General features: G+C 45.8%; 1 protein-coding gene across 1 annotated transcript in view; it reads left to right on the forward strand.

Annotated features, from left to right (window-relative positions):
* The first annotated feature begins 619 nt into the window (after positions 1–619).
* WDR20 (WD repeat domain 20) overlaps positions 620–16,714 on the forward strand; it is a 59,806-nt gene continuing 43,711 nt past the window's right edge. Inside the window, exon 1 of the mRNA XM_077323715.1 lies at positions 620–931. Coding sequence (XP_077179830.1) covers positions 668–931 — 264 coding nt within the window. The 5' untranslated portion in view covers positions 620–667. The remainder of the gene's footprint in view (positions 932–16,714) is intronic.

Consider the following 16,714-nt stretch of genomic DNA (forward strand, 5'->3'; position numbering starts at 1 on the left):
TGATTTCTTAACCACCTCTCCCCCACTGGGACTCAAGGCAGCTAACAAGCTCTTAAGATACATACATACTTTATTAATTTCATTTATTAATTTTTATAATACTAAAATATCCCTCTCTGCTTGGCACCTAATTACATATGTATGTAAGAAGAACGTAGCTTTGAAGTATGAAGAACATGAGCGTGTTTAAATGCATATAGGACACTTTTCCCTAGGGTGGCTAAACTGTGGCTCTCCAGAGATCCATGGACTACAATTCCCATGAACCCCTGCAGGGTTCATGGGAATTGTAGTCCATGGATCTCTGGAGAGCTACAGCTTGGCCACTCCTAGGTGATCCCCCCTTCTCAACTCTAAACTCTCCCCCTTGCTTCCCACAGTCACATAGCCCCCAGCGCGCCTTCTGCGCATGCCCACCACCCGTTCTGAGACAGCTCCCTTGTATTTTCTCCCCTGCCCCGCCCCTCTCCTCCCGCCCGCTCAGAGGCCGACCGCCGACGCATGCGCCGTGCAGGAGTCAACGAGCGCGAGAGAGGCCGCGAGGCTCCGCCCACGTCCCGGCGTGAGCTTTCCCCCCTTCCCTTTCGGCGCCGGCGACGCGCTTCCTCCCCCCCCCTTCGGTGCGGCTGCGCGCTGCGCCTTACATCCGGGTACTGGGGCAGGATGAATGCTCCTTTCCAAGATGGCGGCGGAGGGAGGAGGGAAGGAGATGAACGAGATTAAGACCCAGTTCACCACCCGGGAGGGGCTGTACAAGCTGCTGAGCCACTCGGAGTACAGCCGGCCCAACCGGGTGCCCTTCAACTCGCAGGGCTCCAACCCCGTCCGCGTCTCCTTCGTCAACGTCAACGACCAGAGCGGCAACGGGGACCGGCTCTGCTTCAATGTGGGCCGGGAGCTCTACTTCTACATCTACAAGGGGGTGCGCAAGGTAACGCCGGCGAGGGCGCCCCTAGGTGGGTGGGCCGGCGGCGGACGGGAGCCCCGGCTGCAGCGGGTGGGGGCGGCGACGCGCGGCGCTTCGCCCGGGCTCCTCCGAGGGCTCTGGGCTGCCTCCGCCACGCAGTTGTCAACACGCCGCCTCCGGGGTCCTCGTGGCCGGTGGGGGAGCTGAGGGGTCCCGGCGTCGCTCCTCCAGCCGATCTGGGGAACGGGCAGAGTTATCTCGCTGCCCTTCGTGCCCCGGGTAGCTTCCCAGGTGTTGTGAGAATCCACGTTGCGCAAACGAATCAGGTGCGCCTCGATGCCTGCTAGGAGAAGATTAGGGCATCTGGCTTTCATGAAGGGGCCAGGAAAGGGTTCGAACTTGTGAATGCGAGTGTTGGGAGGGAGTATAAAAGTGAAGGCTTGGTCGCTACGCCTTTTTTTGTTTTGGCCTCTATGGCAGTCCTTTGGTTGCTCTGTAAAACAAGATGCTGAACTAGAGGGACCACTGAGCTAGTCCAGCGATGACCGGGCTTCTTGTGTTGTTGAAGTGTTTGTGATCTATAGAAAATAGATATTTCAAAAGTTGCCTGTTGTGTTTATCCCTGGTTGAGAGAAGAAGAAAAGTTGGTTCTTATATGCGGCTTTGAGGTGGGGAAGTGGTATGAATGCCTGTTAATTTGTTGCTGATAATTATTAGCTAGAATTTTCTGGGTGTTTTGAAGTTCCTAGCATGTACAGATCTTAAAATTGCTAGTTGCATGCACGCCTGGCCAAGAGGTGAGGAAGTTATATGAATGACTGTTTGTTGCTGCTGTTTATTTGCTAGGATATTTTGGGTATTTTGAAGTCTCAGGGATGTACAGGCCTTGTTTCAAGGGAAGCTGTTAAATTAGATCTGTACACTGATGTTCTACATCACTTGGTAGAGAACACATGGAGTCAGCATACATGTGTGTTCACCTGTTTTTCTGGTAGGATGAGATCATAGTATCTTGTATCATAGTATCATGGTCTGCTGTGGTCCTGAGGTATGTATGTATTAAGGCTTGACTTTCTGTGGAAAGAGTGGAGTGTCTTTCTGTTGAGTGGTTAAGAGTTGTGTTCTGTGGGGGGAATCTCCTGTTGGCTGGCATATGTTTGAAAAGGGTAGTTAGACTGTGCAGTTAAATATAAATGCTTTTATATGATACAAGGGCTGGGAAATCTGTCTCTGATTAAAGTAATACAAAACGGTTGTTTCAGAAATCTGGCAGTTCCATTTATGTATTAATTGGTGATGTTGCAGACACAAACTACAAATAACATTGAATGAAGTGCTTTCTGTTCAGTAATCCTAAATATTTATGGACAGAGGTGACTTTAACGGGCAATTATTAACTCCTGTAAATGTAAATAGTCTCCTTTAAAGGAACTGGGTTTTACTTCAAGTAAATTCTTGTACCTGAGCTACAGTCCTGTACCTCTGCAATCAGTTGACTTCCCAATGTATTGTATCTAGTTTCCTGTAATAACCGTTCAGCATCTCATTTTCATTAAAGAGGAGCCTTTTAAATTAATACTTTAGAGTAAATGGTGTAACAAAACATGAAATCTTTCAAATATGGTTGTAAGAGGTTTTGAGAGGTGGTTAATAATACTCTAGCTGAAGATCTTTATAAATTGAGGGAAGTTTCATCAGCAAATGTTTTAGGTGATATTCTCCAGGCTTGTATATAAACAGCAAATTACAAATAACTTGCATTGAGTAAGAATTGTCTTGAATCAGGGAAATTATTGTGAAGTATAAATGAGAATAGGTTATTTGCTTGTACCCTTTCCCCTGGCTAGTATGTGGTACAGAGGTATTAATATGCATGGGCACAAGAACTAGTTTTTGAAGACTTCTGTCTTCCTGAATTTGCTTTACAAGGTTGTGATACTCGGACCAACAGATGAATTTCTGAAAATATGGAACATTCATGGATGTAATTACTTTATTGTTATGATTTACAGGGTACCCTTTGATAGAAACTGCTTGTGGAAGAAAGATGGCATTTGTTCATTGCTAACCACAAAATGTTAGAACTTTTTGAAGGCACGTTTATAGTAAACCTCTTCTCCAAATTAGCAGAGAAAAGCAGAAAATTTGCAACAGATTTGCTACATTTCCAGGATTTTATTTGTTTGACTGGAATGATGCTTAATTCTAGAGTCCGCTATTAAGCAGTGGTAGAATAAATGCTTTTTACTTTCCTTTCGCCTAACCCACTGGGTTGTTAGTCTGAAATGCTGCTGTTCAACCTTTAGAGGAAGGGCGAAAACAAATATAACATGGAGAGGTCATTTAATTGGTCCTAGGCACCGTCGTATCTAAAGACTTAATAGGCTCACAGAACTAAGTTGTATGTCCCTGTATGTATCAGACCATATGTATTCAAGTTTCTGATAATGTTGTTGGAACTGTATAGATAGCTAGGTTTTGCTGTATCTTTAGGAGGCATTGATAACACAGTTGAGATCACTTATGCCTTGACATCCTTGAACTTGCTGAGTGGTTTATTGAACTCCATACAATGAATTTTGCTTCATTTAATGGACGTTGTGAGGTGGCTGTTCTGATTCATGTTAGTGACTGGCAAACCTAGTTCTTTGATTTTGTAAGTATTTCAGTTCAACTTTGCTTAGCATGACCGAACGAGATGCTTTTTCATGAACATGAGTGGGATTTGAATTCAGGTATCTTGTAGAAAAAAAAAGCTAAAATAAAGACCATTTTAAAGAGATGGGTGAGAAAGCAGCTGAATGAAATACCAGAAATCTAAGTTGTTAGTCTTGCTGTAAGATATGTCTGCTTACTGAGGAATCTGTCCCTAATGTTCTAGCCTGTCAAGACAATCTGTTGGTAGATACTGATTATTGAACTTACATCTGTTCAGCAGGGAAGTGACTGCTTCGGTCCTTACAAAATATTTAAGATTCTAATTCATTCCTCCTTAGCAACGCAGCAATAGATGGAGACAGACTCTATAAATGGTGCTTGTGGGTCTCCCCCACTTCTCAAAGCCCTGGGGGCTCAGGAATAAAATGCAATGGGATGCAGAGAAGAGGGGGAATTGTATGATATTGCAATTCCTTGCTCTTCCACTGATGCAAGAGGAGAGTGGGGGCAGTGTTGCCTATTTCCCTCTCCTTCTGCATTTTGTCAACAGGATCTCCCAAACTTTTACCAGCAATGTTCTGGAGGCTGTTGAGACACAGTGAATGTGGGAAGACTGATAATCTTGAATGCCTTCTGCTCATGATTTGCCCATTCCAAGTATTTGTAGAAGTGCTTTGGTTCAGTAAGGCTGTTCTCATAGCTGTTTCTGGCTTTGAAGCTATCCACAACTTAGAAGTTAGTACTGCTGAAGCTAACATTGAACTTGTAAATGTCCTTTTCATAATGGCTGTCATAAACAGAGCTGGAAAAAATACCAGATTACTGTTTTTTCTCTGAGAATGTAGAGTGTCAGTTCTCTGTCGCAAACTTGGCAACAGTGTATTGCACTAATTAACTTTAGGAAATATTAGGGAATAAACTCAGTGGAACAGCCTTCCTCGGGAGGTGGTGGGTTCTCCATCTTTGGAAATTTTTAAACAGAGGCTAGATAGCCATCTGACAGAGACACTCTGTGAAGGCAAAGGGGTGGCAGGTTACAGTGGATGAGCGATAGAGATGTGACTGTCCTGAATAGTGCAGGGGGTTGGACTAGATGACCCATGAAGTCCCTTCCAACTCTATTATTCTATGATTCTAACTTATTCTAAACAGACATTTTGCCTGCCTTGTAGATTAGCTGTAGTAGCCTTTTAATAATACAGGTTACAGAAAGGTGAGTCACTGTGGAGTGTGGGAATTTCAGTCTAGCCTTATTTTTTAAAATGAGAATACTTGTGATCCACCTCTTAATTTTAAATTGACAATCTATGAGTGCATATAGTGAGGGCCATTGTGATGTATCTGAGGAATGCGCATGCATACAAAAGATCATGCTTTGAAGGAGACTCAGATTGACATCTTCAGGTTCACATGCAGCTGCACCAGGGTCTTGTGAAACTCTGGGGTTTCTTGGCAGTCCTGGAAGAGTTTTTCAAATGGATGGGAGTTAATAAATTTTTAATATATTTTAAAAATTTGTTAAACATTTATTGGGTGATATGAAGGCCAAGTGTTTTGAGGCTTTTGAACTCTGGTGCTGGAGAAGACTCTTGTGAATCCCTTGGACTGCAAGGTGAACAAACCAGTCAGTCCTCAAGGAGATCAGCCCTGACTGCTCCTTAGAAGGCCAGATCCTGAAGATGAAACTCAAATACTTTGGCCACCTCATGAGAAGGAAGGACTCCCTGGAGAACAGCCTAATGCTGGGAGCGATCGAGGGCAAAAGAAGAAGGGGACGACAGAGAATGAGGTGGCTGGATGGAGACTCTGAAGCAGTCGGTGCAAGCAGTTTCTCAGTGATAAAAAAAAAGTTGAGAAAGGCTGACTTGCACCAACATATTCCCTGACTGTAAATGAATTATAGCATTTCAGACTTTGTCTTCTGGAATTTCGTATGTCATGGTGTCTACTTCTCTTTAGCAGTCATTCTTTCTTGATGATTTCATTCTCCCATGGTTCTCTAAGAATTTTGAGTTATGACCTTGTGTCCTTGAGTTATGACCTTGTGTCCTTGACATTCAATAAAAATATATAGCTTCTGGCCTGATTGCTTTAGGGGAGAAAGCATTAAATGTTTTCCAACTTGATCCGATAATCATAGAACTCAGAAGTGAATTCTACTGTAGTCAGTGTGGGGCTGCCCCCTTTGTTCTTCTCTTGCAGAATTGTGTCAGCATATATTTACGTTCTTACTTAGAAGAAGAAGAGTTGGTTCTTATATGCTGCTTTTCTCTACCCACAGGAGGCTCAAAGCGGCTTACAGTCGCCTTCCCTTTCCTCTCCCCACAACAGGAGAGGTGGATGAAGATGAGAGAGCCCTGATATCTCTGTTCAGTCAGAACAGCTTTATCAGTGTTCTGGCGCGCCCAAGGTCACTCAGCTGGCTGCATGTGGGGGAGTGCAGAATCTGCACTCCTAACCACTACACCAAACTGGCTACTTAAGAGGACAGCTGGGAGCCAAACCCGTTGCATTCAGGAATACAAGGGGTACTAGATTGGAGGGGGTGGGGTAGAAGAACTGTGATGATGGCCTCTTCCTCCCCCCAGACCTGGAAAAGCTGCAGGCTGGAGACCTCTGGAAGGGAACTCATCAGGAGGGGCAGCTCTCAAGCAGCAGGGATCTGCAGCCTCTGAGCCTCAGAGGGAAGTGAAAGGAGGAGGGGATGGGCAGGGGACGGAAGGCAATTGGCTGGCTGCTGGATAGACAGGCGAGCTGGTTGGAGGAGGCGGCACTCGGGTGGGACAGCTGCCCTGAATGGGTGTTAAGCTCTGAGTGGCACTTAAGCCATGAGACATGCTCCTCCTCCAAGGACTTAACAGAAATATATTATGTGTAACAGATGTGTTTTTTTTTGTAGCTATATCAGGTGGTTTTTAATATTAAGGTTTATTTATTACTCACGAGTCCCTAGTTATAGAATGATCTGTAAAACATATTAGCTTCTAAGCACTGCACTATGCAACTAAGTTGTTGGCTTGTGGTAAATACATTGGCACAATCATGAATATATTGGTTTGTTTTAGCCAAAGCCACCATTTCGTAAGGGATAATAGACACTGACAGGGTCTGTTATAAGGATTATGGAGGATGAATGCAAAATTCTATGTATTTGTAATGATTAAAAGTGTACAAGGCTTGTGGAGAAGTCTGAATTTCTGCATCCTCGTCTTCTTGCTTTGCCTGATAATTTACTTTTATTCCTGGTTATGCGGTTGTTGTCCCCCCCCCCCCCATTCCTACCTGTGCACAGGCAAAGCAATTTTTGGGGGCCATGGGGAGGGTGTTTGATCTATCAGGAATTCTTTTGGCAAAAAATGTATGCTTCCCCTGAGTGCCCCCATGTCGTACAGATTTTTTGATCTGTACAGGAGGACAATTCCTAGCTATAAGACATAATAGAAGTGGCACAAAAATCAGAGTCCAGTAGCACCTTTAAGACCAACAGAGGTTTATAGAAGTGGTTTCTCTGTACCGTAGTCACAGATTTCACTGGAAGGAAGCTAATCTGGGGAGTGATTTTATATGAATTTCTGTCTGTCCCCCCCCCCCCCAGCTTTGGTTTTCTCTATTTCAGCAATTGGTATTGTGTGCACATGTGCAGTTTTAAGAATCCTGGGCTTGATTAAAACAAAACAAGCAAAGCTGAAGTGAGGATTTTCTGGTTGAATGACCTGGGGTATGAAATTTGAAATCATCCCTCGTTCTCATTGTGCTCCTTAAGAGGACAGCTGGGTTTATTTTGAGTGGACTGCGAATTGCATGTTTTGGAAATTAATACTGTCTGGACTATGGAATTAAAAATGGGACCACTTTCTGGATTGCTAGCCGTCTGGCTAACGATGTTAACAGCGGATTTGGTTCTGTGCCTGCTGTGTGGGATGCTTGGGAGCTGGTGAATTTTCTGAGTTCTGGATCACATTCTTCTAGCTTCAAGATTCCATTGTGCTACCAGTTTGGATCATGCGCACTATAGTGACCTGCAATTCTTGACACATTCCTCAAACTCCCAGGCTAATAACTCACTGTTGACAAGCAGCCATGAACTTCTGCGCATGACCTTGAAGAAAATAAAATGTTAATAAAAAGAAAATATAATATATTGAAAATAAAATGTTAATCCACTTGTCCCTGCATGCTTCAGGTGTCACGGGTTACCCAAAATTATAGCTACGAAGCTGATGGTATGCAGGCCTGGCAGAGTTTACTCGTACTCAAAGTGGTGTTTTCATTTACTTTCATTAGACTGCAAGGCTAATTCTGAGTTGTGTGTTAATGCAAAGGTGTGCTTATTGATGGGTTCGCGTGATTAGAGCAAATACTTGGACTGGCGACAGAACATTAGCATTTGAGTGGTTTTATGGACCTTCCACAGGCTCTGCAAGGTTTGCAAATCCTATTTTGTGCTTAGAACAGAGAAACAAATGGGAAACTTCAGATTTGTGTTTGTATATACATATTACACCCTGCACCCATTTACTGAGTGTTCCAATTTGCATGCACACCTGTAGACAGATATTTGTGTACAGACAGTAATACTGATTCCTTTCCTTGTAGCCATTCCCACCTTCAGACAGTATCATCTGCCCCAAGGCCTTGTGTGCTGGTAGCTTTTTAAAACAAGCAAGGTAAAAGGTAAAGGTATCCCCTGTGTAAGCACCAGGTCATGTCTGACCCTTAGGGTGATGCCCTCTAGCGTTTTCATGGCAGACTCAATATGGGGTGGTTTGCCAGTGCCTTCCCCAGTCATTACCGTTTACCCCCCAGCAAGCTGGGTACTCATTTTACCGACCTCGGAAGGATGGAAGGCTGAGTCAACCTTGAGCCGGCTGCTGGGATTGAATTCCCAGCATCATGGGCAGAGCTTTCAGACTGCATGTCTGCTGTCTTACCACTCTCCGCCACAAGAGGCTCTAAAACAAGCAAACCTTATGTCAAATACAGTTAGATCCTACAAAGTTCAAGAGGAAGGTGCTCACAGTTGCATACCATTTCCGAGTTGTCTCCTCCTACAGTCTGAGACCTCCCAAAAGCTGCTGTTGAATGTCTTGAAGAATCACATGGCCAACAAGCTGTATGCATGCGCACATGCACAATGAAGAGTGGAAACAGAAATCTCACTTTCCTCACTACTAGCAGTTGGGCAGGTTTCAGCCAGTTCTTCCTCCTCATTGCAGCCTCTTGAACTGCGTGGCTCTTTTTCCATGCGAGGCCTACAGCCTTCAGCATCAGCTTTTCAGTGGTTTTGGAGCTCTTCGGGGAACAGGTAGGATGTGAGAAGTCCTCATCATCCACCGCCATGTACGATGCAACTCATAACCGGTGATCAAACTAGTTAAAGTCTGTGGCTTAGCCAGTCCACAAGGAACTGAGCTCCGTTTTCTTCTTTGCTGGGCAGTTGTCCACTTAACTACCACTGTCGAGCCTTTAATATTGTAAGAATAAACATTTTGGACATTCGTGTGACTTTTGAAGTGAACATGATGATGATATTATCTGTTCTGTCATGTCCAACCCTTGCCGATTCTATAGGAAAGTTTTCACCATACATTTCTGTCAATTACCACTTCTTTTAGTTGGTTCATGGTCATCCCAGTATCAGCTTTGATCGTGTCAAGCCTGCTGATCCTTTGGCGACCATGTTCCCTTTTGCCGCTGACCATGCCGAGCATTAATGATTTTTCTAGCGAGTTTGATTGCATGATGTGTCCAAAGTAAGTGAGCTTCAGCCATAATATCTTGCCTTAACATGTCACTTTCCAAACTCACTTCTTATTTGGGGTAGTTGCAGACAATGACCAGATTCATACATCAGAACCAAACCGTGGTTTGCTGGCTGTGAGCGCCCCGTGGTTAGCATTAATAGTAACTTTCCTGTAACCCTCTTTTGAGCAAGCTTTGAGGAGGAAGGAATCTGGATGCTGTGGGAGACTGTGAGTACCCTGCAGATGCATTTGAAGCAGAGCTAGTTGTTGGCATGGAGCCGTTCCAGAGACTTAATGGCACTTAAGCCATCAGAAGGGGCAATTTCTACTGATCCCCCCCTCCCCCGGCTGCAGACCCATGCACAGGACCAAAATTTCAGGGGGTGCAGTGGACTATCAAGGGAGCAGGGAAGCAGCAAAGTGCATAATTTGATGCCTCTGTTAGGCTTCCCTGATTCATTACTTGCTTTCCACATCTGAAAAGACTATCCCTTCAGGATCCTGTCATAAGGAAGAAGAGTTGGGTTTTCGTACCCTGCTTTTCTCTGCTTTAAGGAGTCTCAAAATGGCTTCTCTTCCTCCCCCCCCCCCCCCGGACAAAGTCCCTTGTGAGGCAGGTAGGGCTGAGAGAGTCTGAGAGGACTGTGACCGGTCCAAAGTCACGCAGCAGGCTTCATGTGGAGGAGGAGTGTTGGGCTTGAACCTGGTTCTCCAAACTAGAGTCTGCCTTTCTTAACCACTACACAAGGGGTAGTCAAACTGTGGCCCTCCAGATGTCCGTGGACTACAATTCCCAGAAGCCCCTGCCAGCAAATGCTGGCAGGGGCTTCTGGGAATTGTAGTCCATAGACATCTGGAGGGCCGCGGTTTGACTACCCCTGCACTACACCATGCAGGTTCCCATCCTCACACTGTCCATTTGCGGCAGATTGCTCATCATGTGGTGTTCCCTGCTCTCATTCTAGCTTTGAAGCACCGCCCTCTGGCAATTTCTCATAGCGCATCTACAGAACATCTCGCGATTGCATGCAACCTCTTCAGTCCTTTTCCCTAGTGCTTGAATGTGCACATGAGCGAGAGCTACTGTTTGTAAGTGGAAGACACACCACCTTTTATTGGGTCCCAAGGGTGTGTGGGAAACTCTAGAAGGGTGTGTCCCTACTCCCCCTCTCTCTGAGGCAGGCCCCAGAGGTTGCCAAATAGCAGCTTCATTTTAACTATAGTTAGTGCTAGCAGCTGTTTTAAGCTCTGCTACCAACTCAGCCAACTTCTCTCAGGAGGTCCAAAGGCCCATGATGGAAGCAAGACCTATCCTTGAGTGTGTGCTCATGGGAGCAGGTGAGGAGGGGAGGCATGCACTGAAGGAATCTCTCTAAGCTCCTCACAATCCCTACCAGATCGGATCACTTCTTCCCACACGGTTGTGGGACTCGAGTTGCACCTACACTGAGAGCAAGAATGGTGGAAGGCTGAACATCTTAATGTTCCCAGTCACCTCCCTCTATTACTGGCTGCACGCCCAGTTAGCTAATATGCCTCCCCACTTTCTTAGCATGTGTAGAGGGCTCAGGTATTGTTTCTGTCTGCATTACTCAAGGCTGTGTCTGAAAGGAGCTTGTTTGGGGTACATGAAGTGATTTTTTATGAAGCAGCCTATTCAGAATGGGGTAAGCTAGGAAGAGACAGAAGTAAAAGCCTTAAAGAGAACAGTGTTTAACTTAATTGTGGAAGCTGTATAAAGACCTTAGGGTTGTGCGTGGCGGCATCCAAATCGGCCATTCCAGGCCACCGCAGCCAGCGCTGTGGGGGGAGGGGAAGCGCGTGCACCTCCCCTGCCCCCTGTGGTGCGGCACTGGCTGCGGCGGCCTGGAACAGCTGATTTGGACACCGCCACACAGAAGCCTGGCGGGCCTCCTTTGGAAGGCTGTTGTGCAGTTGAGGGGCTACCACTGAAAGCAGTTTCTCAGGGGAACAGGCTTCCTCGGGAGGTGGTGGGTTCTCCATCTTGGGAAATTTTTAAATAGAGGCTGGAGAGCCATCTGTCAGAGAGGCTGATTCTGTGAAGGCTCAAGGGGGAGGGCAGGTTACAGCGGATGAGCGATAGGGTTGTCAGTGCGCTGCATAGTGCAGGGGGTTGGACTACATGACCCAGGAGGGTTCTTCCAACTATGATTCTATGAATAGGTCCTTCATAACTCCATTTCTGTACCGTTGTACTTGCAAATGAGATGCTTTGGTTGTATCTTCATATTGATGATCCCCCTAATTTCCCCCCTATTTCGGGTTCTGTATCCAAAGGTGCTTGCTATAGCTACTTGTCCCTTTATTTATATTTCCATTTATATCCCGCCACTTTCACATAGTGGCTTGTGGCGCCACACCCCTGACCTGATCTTTGGCCCTGGGATAGAGGTGGATCTGGTGGCAAGTAATATCATCCCATGGTCCGACCACGGTACCCTGAAGGCCCTGTTGAGGGTACCCCCCTCCCTTTTTGAACAATGGGCAAATATTAGTCTACCCACAAAGACTTATGGAGCCTGAGAGATTCCTGCGGGACCCTATGCCCTCCAGTAACTCATAGTTGAGAGGGCCACTGTGGACCAGCTCCTGGTTTTCTTGGAGGAAACTTTGTCCATTGATCCATACTAGTCGGGCCTCCTTCTGGCCATGGGGTATGACCATGCTGGTTGTCTTGATGGATGATCTACGGCAGTGGTCCCCAACCTTCATCTGGTCGGGGACCGCCTCCGGGGGTGGGGGAGAGCCAGTGGCCCGGCTGCCGCAGTTGCAGCGCATAAACGCGCATGCCCAATTGGCCACCAGGTGGCGCTAACAGGCATGTGCAGAGTTGCCGTTTTGGCCACCAGGGGCGCAAACGTGCACGCGTGGCAGTCCCGCGCGTACGCGTTAGCGTCGCTGCTGCGCCGGCTGCTGCACCGGCTGCCGCGCCGGCCTCTTTCCCCCCCCTCTCGCTGCAGGGGGGGAGGTAGGCGCGGCAGCTGGCGGCCCGGTACGATGGCCTTTTCGGCCCAGTACCGGGCCGCGGACCGGGGGTTGGGGACCCCTGATCTACGGCAACAGCTGGATCTCGGGGTGGATCTGACAGCCACGTTTTATGTGGTTTACCATGAACTGCTAGCCCACTGCCTTGCTAGGACCGGGGGTTAGGGGGACAATCTTAAGTGGCTGATCTCCCTCCTCCAGAACCAGACACAGAGGGTGGCATTGGGGGAAGAGATGTCTTGCCCCTTTGTGCTCCCCTGTGGGGTGCCACAGGGGGCAGTTCTCTCCCCCATGCTTTTTTAACATTAATATGGGCCCTGTGGCACAGCTGGTATGGAGCTTTGGGCTGGGTTGTCACCAGTATGTGGATGATACCCAGCTCTATCTCTATCTCTTGATGGCTGGCCAGCCAGACTCCCATTTGGAAACATTTGTCAGATGTTTTCCAGATGTTTGGAAGCAGTGTCTAGATGACTTGAAACTCAGCCCCTGCAAGACGGAGGTCCTGTGGCTGGGTAGAAGGACAGGAAGCATGTTTCCCCTTCCTGGATGGGGCCAGCTTACGGTTGTACCTACCACCAGGAATATGGGGGTGATCTTTGATGCCTCCTTATCTATGGAGGCACAGGTCATGAAAGTAGCCCAAGTGCCATTTTTCCATCTACACCGAGATAAGGCTACTAGGGCCCTACCTGTCCTCAGAACATTTGGCCACAGTGATCCCTGCAACAGTCACTTCCAGACTAGACTTCTGTAACTTGCTCTATGCAGGCTTCCCTTGTCTCTGACCCAGAAATTGCAGTTGGTGCAAAATGCAGCTGCTTGGATCCTCTCGAGGTCATTGTGGAGGGCCTATATCCAGCCTGTGCTGAGGCAGCTGCATTGGGTACCAATTAGCTTCTGGATCAGGTTCAAGGTTTTGGTTCTTGCCTTTAAGGCCATCTGCAGCATAGGTCCTGCATATCTGAGGGATTGCTTGTCTCCTTATGCCCCCCCCCCACAGGGCTCTTCGCTCTGTGGGTTTGAATCTGTTAGTTGTTCCTGGTCCTTGGGAGATAAGCCTGGCCTTGACCATGGTCACGGCCTTTTCCACCCTGGCCCCAACCTGGTGGAATGAGATTGTGGAAGAGCTGAGGGTCCTGACGGAAATGACACAGTTCCACAGGACCTGTAAGATGGAGCTGTTCCACCAGGCATTTTGTTGAGGCAGGGCTAAGGAAGATCTGGTCCCTCGCTGCAGTAGCCCATATGCTGGACATCTAGGCAAGGACTACCTCTACCAGGGGGGGGGGTAGTGTGTTGCTGTTGCCGGGCATGGAGGGAGTGGGGAGGAGGTTATAGAATTGGATTGTGCCGCCATCATTGTTGTAATTTTATTTGTTTTAAGGATATTATTGTAAACCGCCACAAGTCGGCAGGGTCCAAGAGTGGCAGTTAATAAAAACTAATATAAATAAACAAACTAAGATATGTGTACTTAATCAGCATGAAGTGTTGCAGTCAGGAGTTATTTTTTCTCTTTCTGCACCATTGGATATATTCAGTTCTGCTTGTAAAAAGCAAGCATTTATACTTTTAAATGTCATAATTATGCCAAATAGTACAGTTTTATATGCCAGCTTATAAATGAGGCATTTTATGCTAAAGCAGAAAAATATTTTAAGACTTAGTAAAGCATAGGATGTATTTCAGTTTTTCCCAAAATTCCCAAGCACCCTGCCCCCCCCCCCTTGGATGGGGCTTCAGAATTTTCAGAGCTTTTACTGCTGTCACTCTCCTCTGCCACCCCCCCCCCCAACTTTAGAGTATCCACAACCTTTGTATTGCTAGGCTTGGTATTTGGAGGGAAATCCCACTTGGACATGAAATGCTTATACACTGTCAGTAATTCTGTGTGTACAGTTCCCAGATTTCTACCTGCCCTCTTTATATTTGTTTACCACAATCCCTTTTTGTTACTGGGATCACTTGCAGAATGAGTTTTCACAGTCATAGCTGAGCTAAGAATTCTTTAGTGCTAGCAGGTGGTATAAGGTTGTGTCTGAAATACCTGTTGATCCCGTAAACCCGGACTTCTCTTTCCCTTGCACTTGTATCCCTACTCTGTGTATTCTAAAGCCCTGGCCTGTTGGAACTCCCAAATGAGATCAGAGCCCTGCGGGACCTTGAACGATTCTGCAGGCTTGTAAAAGAGAGCTCTTCTGCCAGGCCTATGGTTGCAGCCCAAAATAACCTCTGTATAATGCTGGCTTCCCCACCCAAGCCCTAATCTATATGTCACCTAGGGCTGGTAAGATCCTCCCACCTCCTCTTCCAGCAAGTTGAACCTCTAGGCAACTGATGATTGCCATGTTCTTCTTAGATTTTAATTGCACACGTTTAGGTTTTTTATATTTTACCTGTATATTTATTTTTATAGGCGATTTCATTACGATGTGATCTGCACTGAACCTCTGGAGATGGAGCGGAAAATAAGCATAATTATAAATAAATAAAATTAATTCAAGGAGATCGAAGATCAGGAACCTTTGAGCGTCTCAGGTTATGCAGCATGTTCATGCTAGTCTTTGGAGGTACTGCCTTCTTGCCCCTTAGGATTGTTCTCCAAATATTAGCATAAGGATCCTCCCTGCCCAGTGTTTGTGAGAGACGTCCCCTGAATGCATATTTATGTTCATTTTTCATTTATAGCTCATTTTCTTCCTGATCAGGACCTAAAGGAGCTTTCACATTGTTTCCTCCACCTTCTCTAGTCCTCTCAATAAACACCTTGTGAGGCTAAGCTAGGTTCAGAGATTGCTATGGGCCCAAGATCACCGTGTAAGCTGGCAAAGTGGGGATTTGAACCCAGTCTTCCCAGTTGGTAGTCTGACACTCCGTTTGCTGTGATTACCATTGTTTGTTACATCTCCTAATGCATAACTACATTGGAAGGTATGTTTTATTGAAGCTTTTGTGTAAAATTGTGAATTATGTATTTTTGGAAGTTTATATGGGTATACTTTCAGCTTGTTTGTTTATTCTGCAGAACAACCACTGATGAAGATAGACAGAAAGCGGGTTATTTAACCTAGGATCCCGTGTTGGTTGACTCTTTATGATTGGGGGTTGGACTAGATGACCCATGATGTCCCTTCCAACTCGATTATTCTGTGATTCTATGACTCTTTATTTGGACTTTTACTAATACTACAGAGAGGACTACTACATTACTTTGCCTTGTGATTCCTTTTCCCCCGATTTTACATATCCTAATACATACTGGGCATGTTAAACACAAGGACATAGCTTCCCGTTGCCCCATGGTTTCCCACAATAGTATGCTATGGTCAGCCTGCAGTAGCTTGAAATAACAAGTGCTTTTCAGTAGTATTTGCCCCTCTATCTACTGTCCTTTTAAGTTCTTCACATCTATCCAAAGTAATCCAGCCATTCGCAGTTCTGTGGGTCTTATTTGGAGTGATGGTAGAAGTCTTACAAGTTTAAATAGTACTTGTTAATTTATAAAATCATTGAGTGGTAAAATGAGGGATGCTAGAACTTTACATGGAGCACAGTCCTATACACCTTAAACTGCTCAAAGGTACAGATATGCACAGTCTGACAAAGGGAGCTTTGACTCTCCAAAGTTCCTACGCCCCAATAAACACATTGGTCGCTAAGGTGCTCTTGGACTCAGATCTCATTAGAGAAAAGGGAAGTGGTTTCTAAAGTATGTGCAAAATGTCTGATGTGTATGAAAGAGAATGCTGTGATAATCACAGAGAATTTCAAATCCTGATGCAAGTCTCTCTAAAAACAATCAGTGAAATACCACAGGGAATTGGTCATAGGCTTTAGTTAAGGCACTGTAAATCTAAAATACAACAAATATTCTTTAAAGTCATGAGTGTGAGATCAAATAGCAGTGTCATGCCTTCACAGGAGACGAAGGAACAAACTGAAGGCAATACAGGTGCAAGTCATATATTCAAATGAGAGTATGAAACTTCCAAATTAACTCTCACATTTCTCAGATTGAGGCTTAATTCTCCCTCTGAGGCAGAGGACATCTTGATGGGTGATTTCCACTCTTCTTTCTGGGAAGCAGGAAATCCTCTTGCTGTCCATGTTGTGGGAGTCACCTGCCTTCTTAGAGTAGATCTTGTGGTTCTATACTCTACCTTTTATCTACTTTCCGTTTCTACCTACTATCTCCTATCCCTATTCCTACTCAATCTCCCCATTTTCAAAGCCCCAAATAATGGCCATCAGAACCTCTAAAGTTGATAGCTTATTGAACGCCTGCTGCTTTAAAATTCTTCATGTCTTCCGAGGAGAATTCTGACAACTTTCTATTAAAGGAAGAAGCAGAAACCACTCTCACAGATACCACTGATGAGCAAGACAGTGGAGTAGC

The sequence above is a fragment of the Paroedura picta genome, chromosome 2 (assembly GCF_049243985.1).
Source record: "Paroedura picta isolate Pp20150507F chromosome 2, Ppicta_v3.0, whole genome shotgun sequence".
In the NCBI taxonomy this organism is placed as follows: domain Eukaryota; kingdom Metazoa; phylum Chordata; class Lepidosauria; order Squamata; family Gekkonidae; genus Paroedura; species Paroedura picta.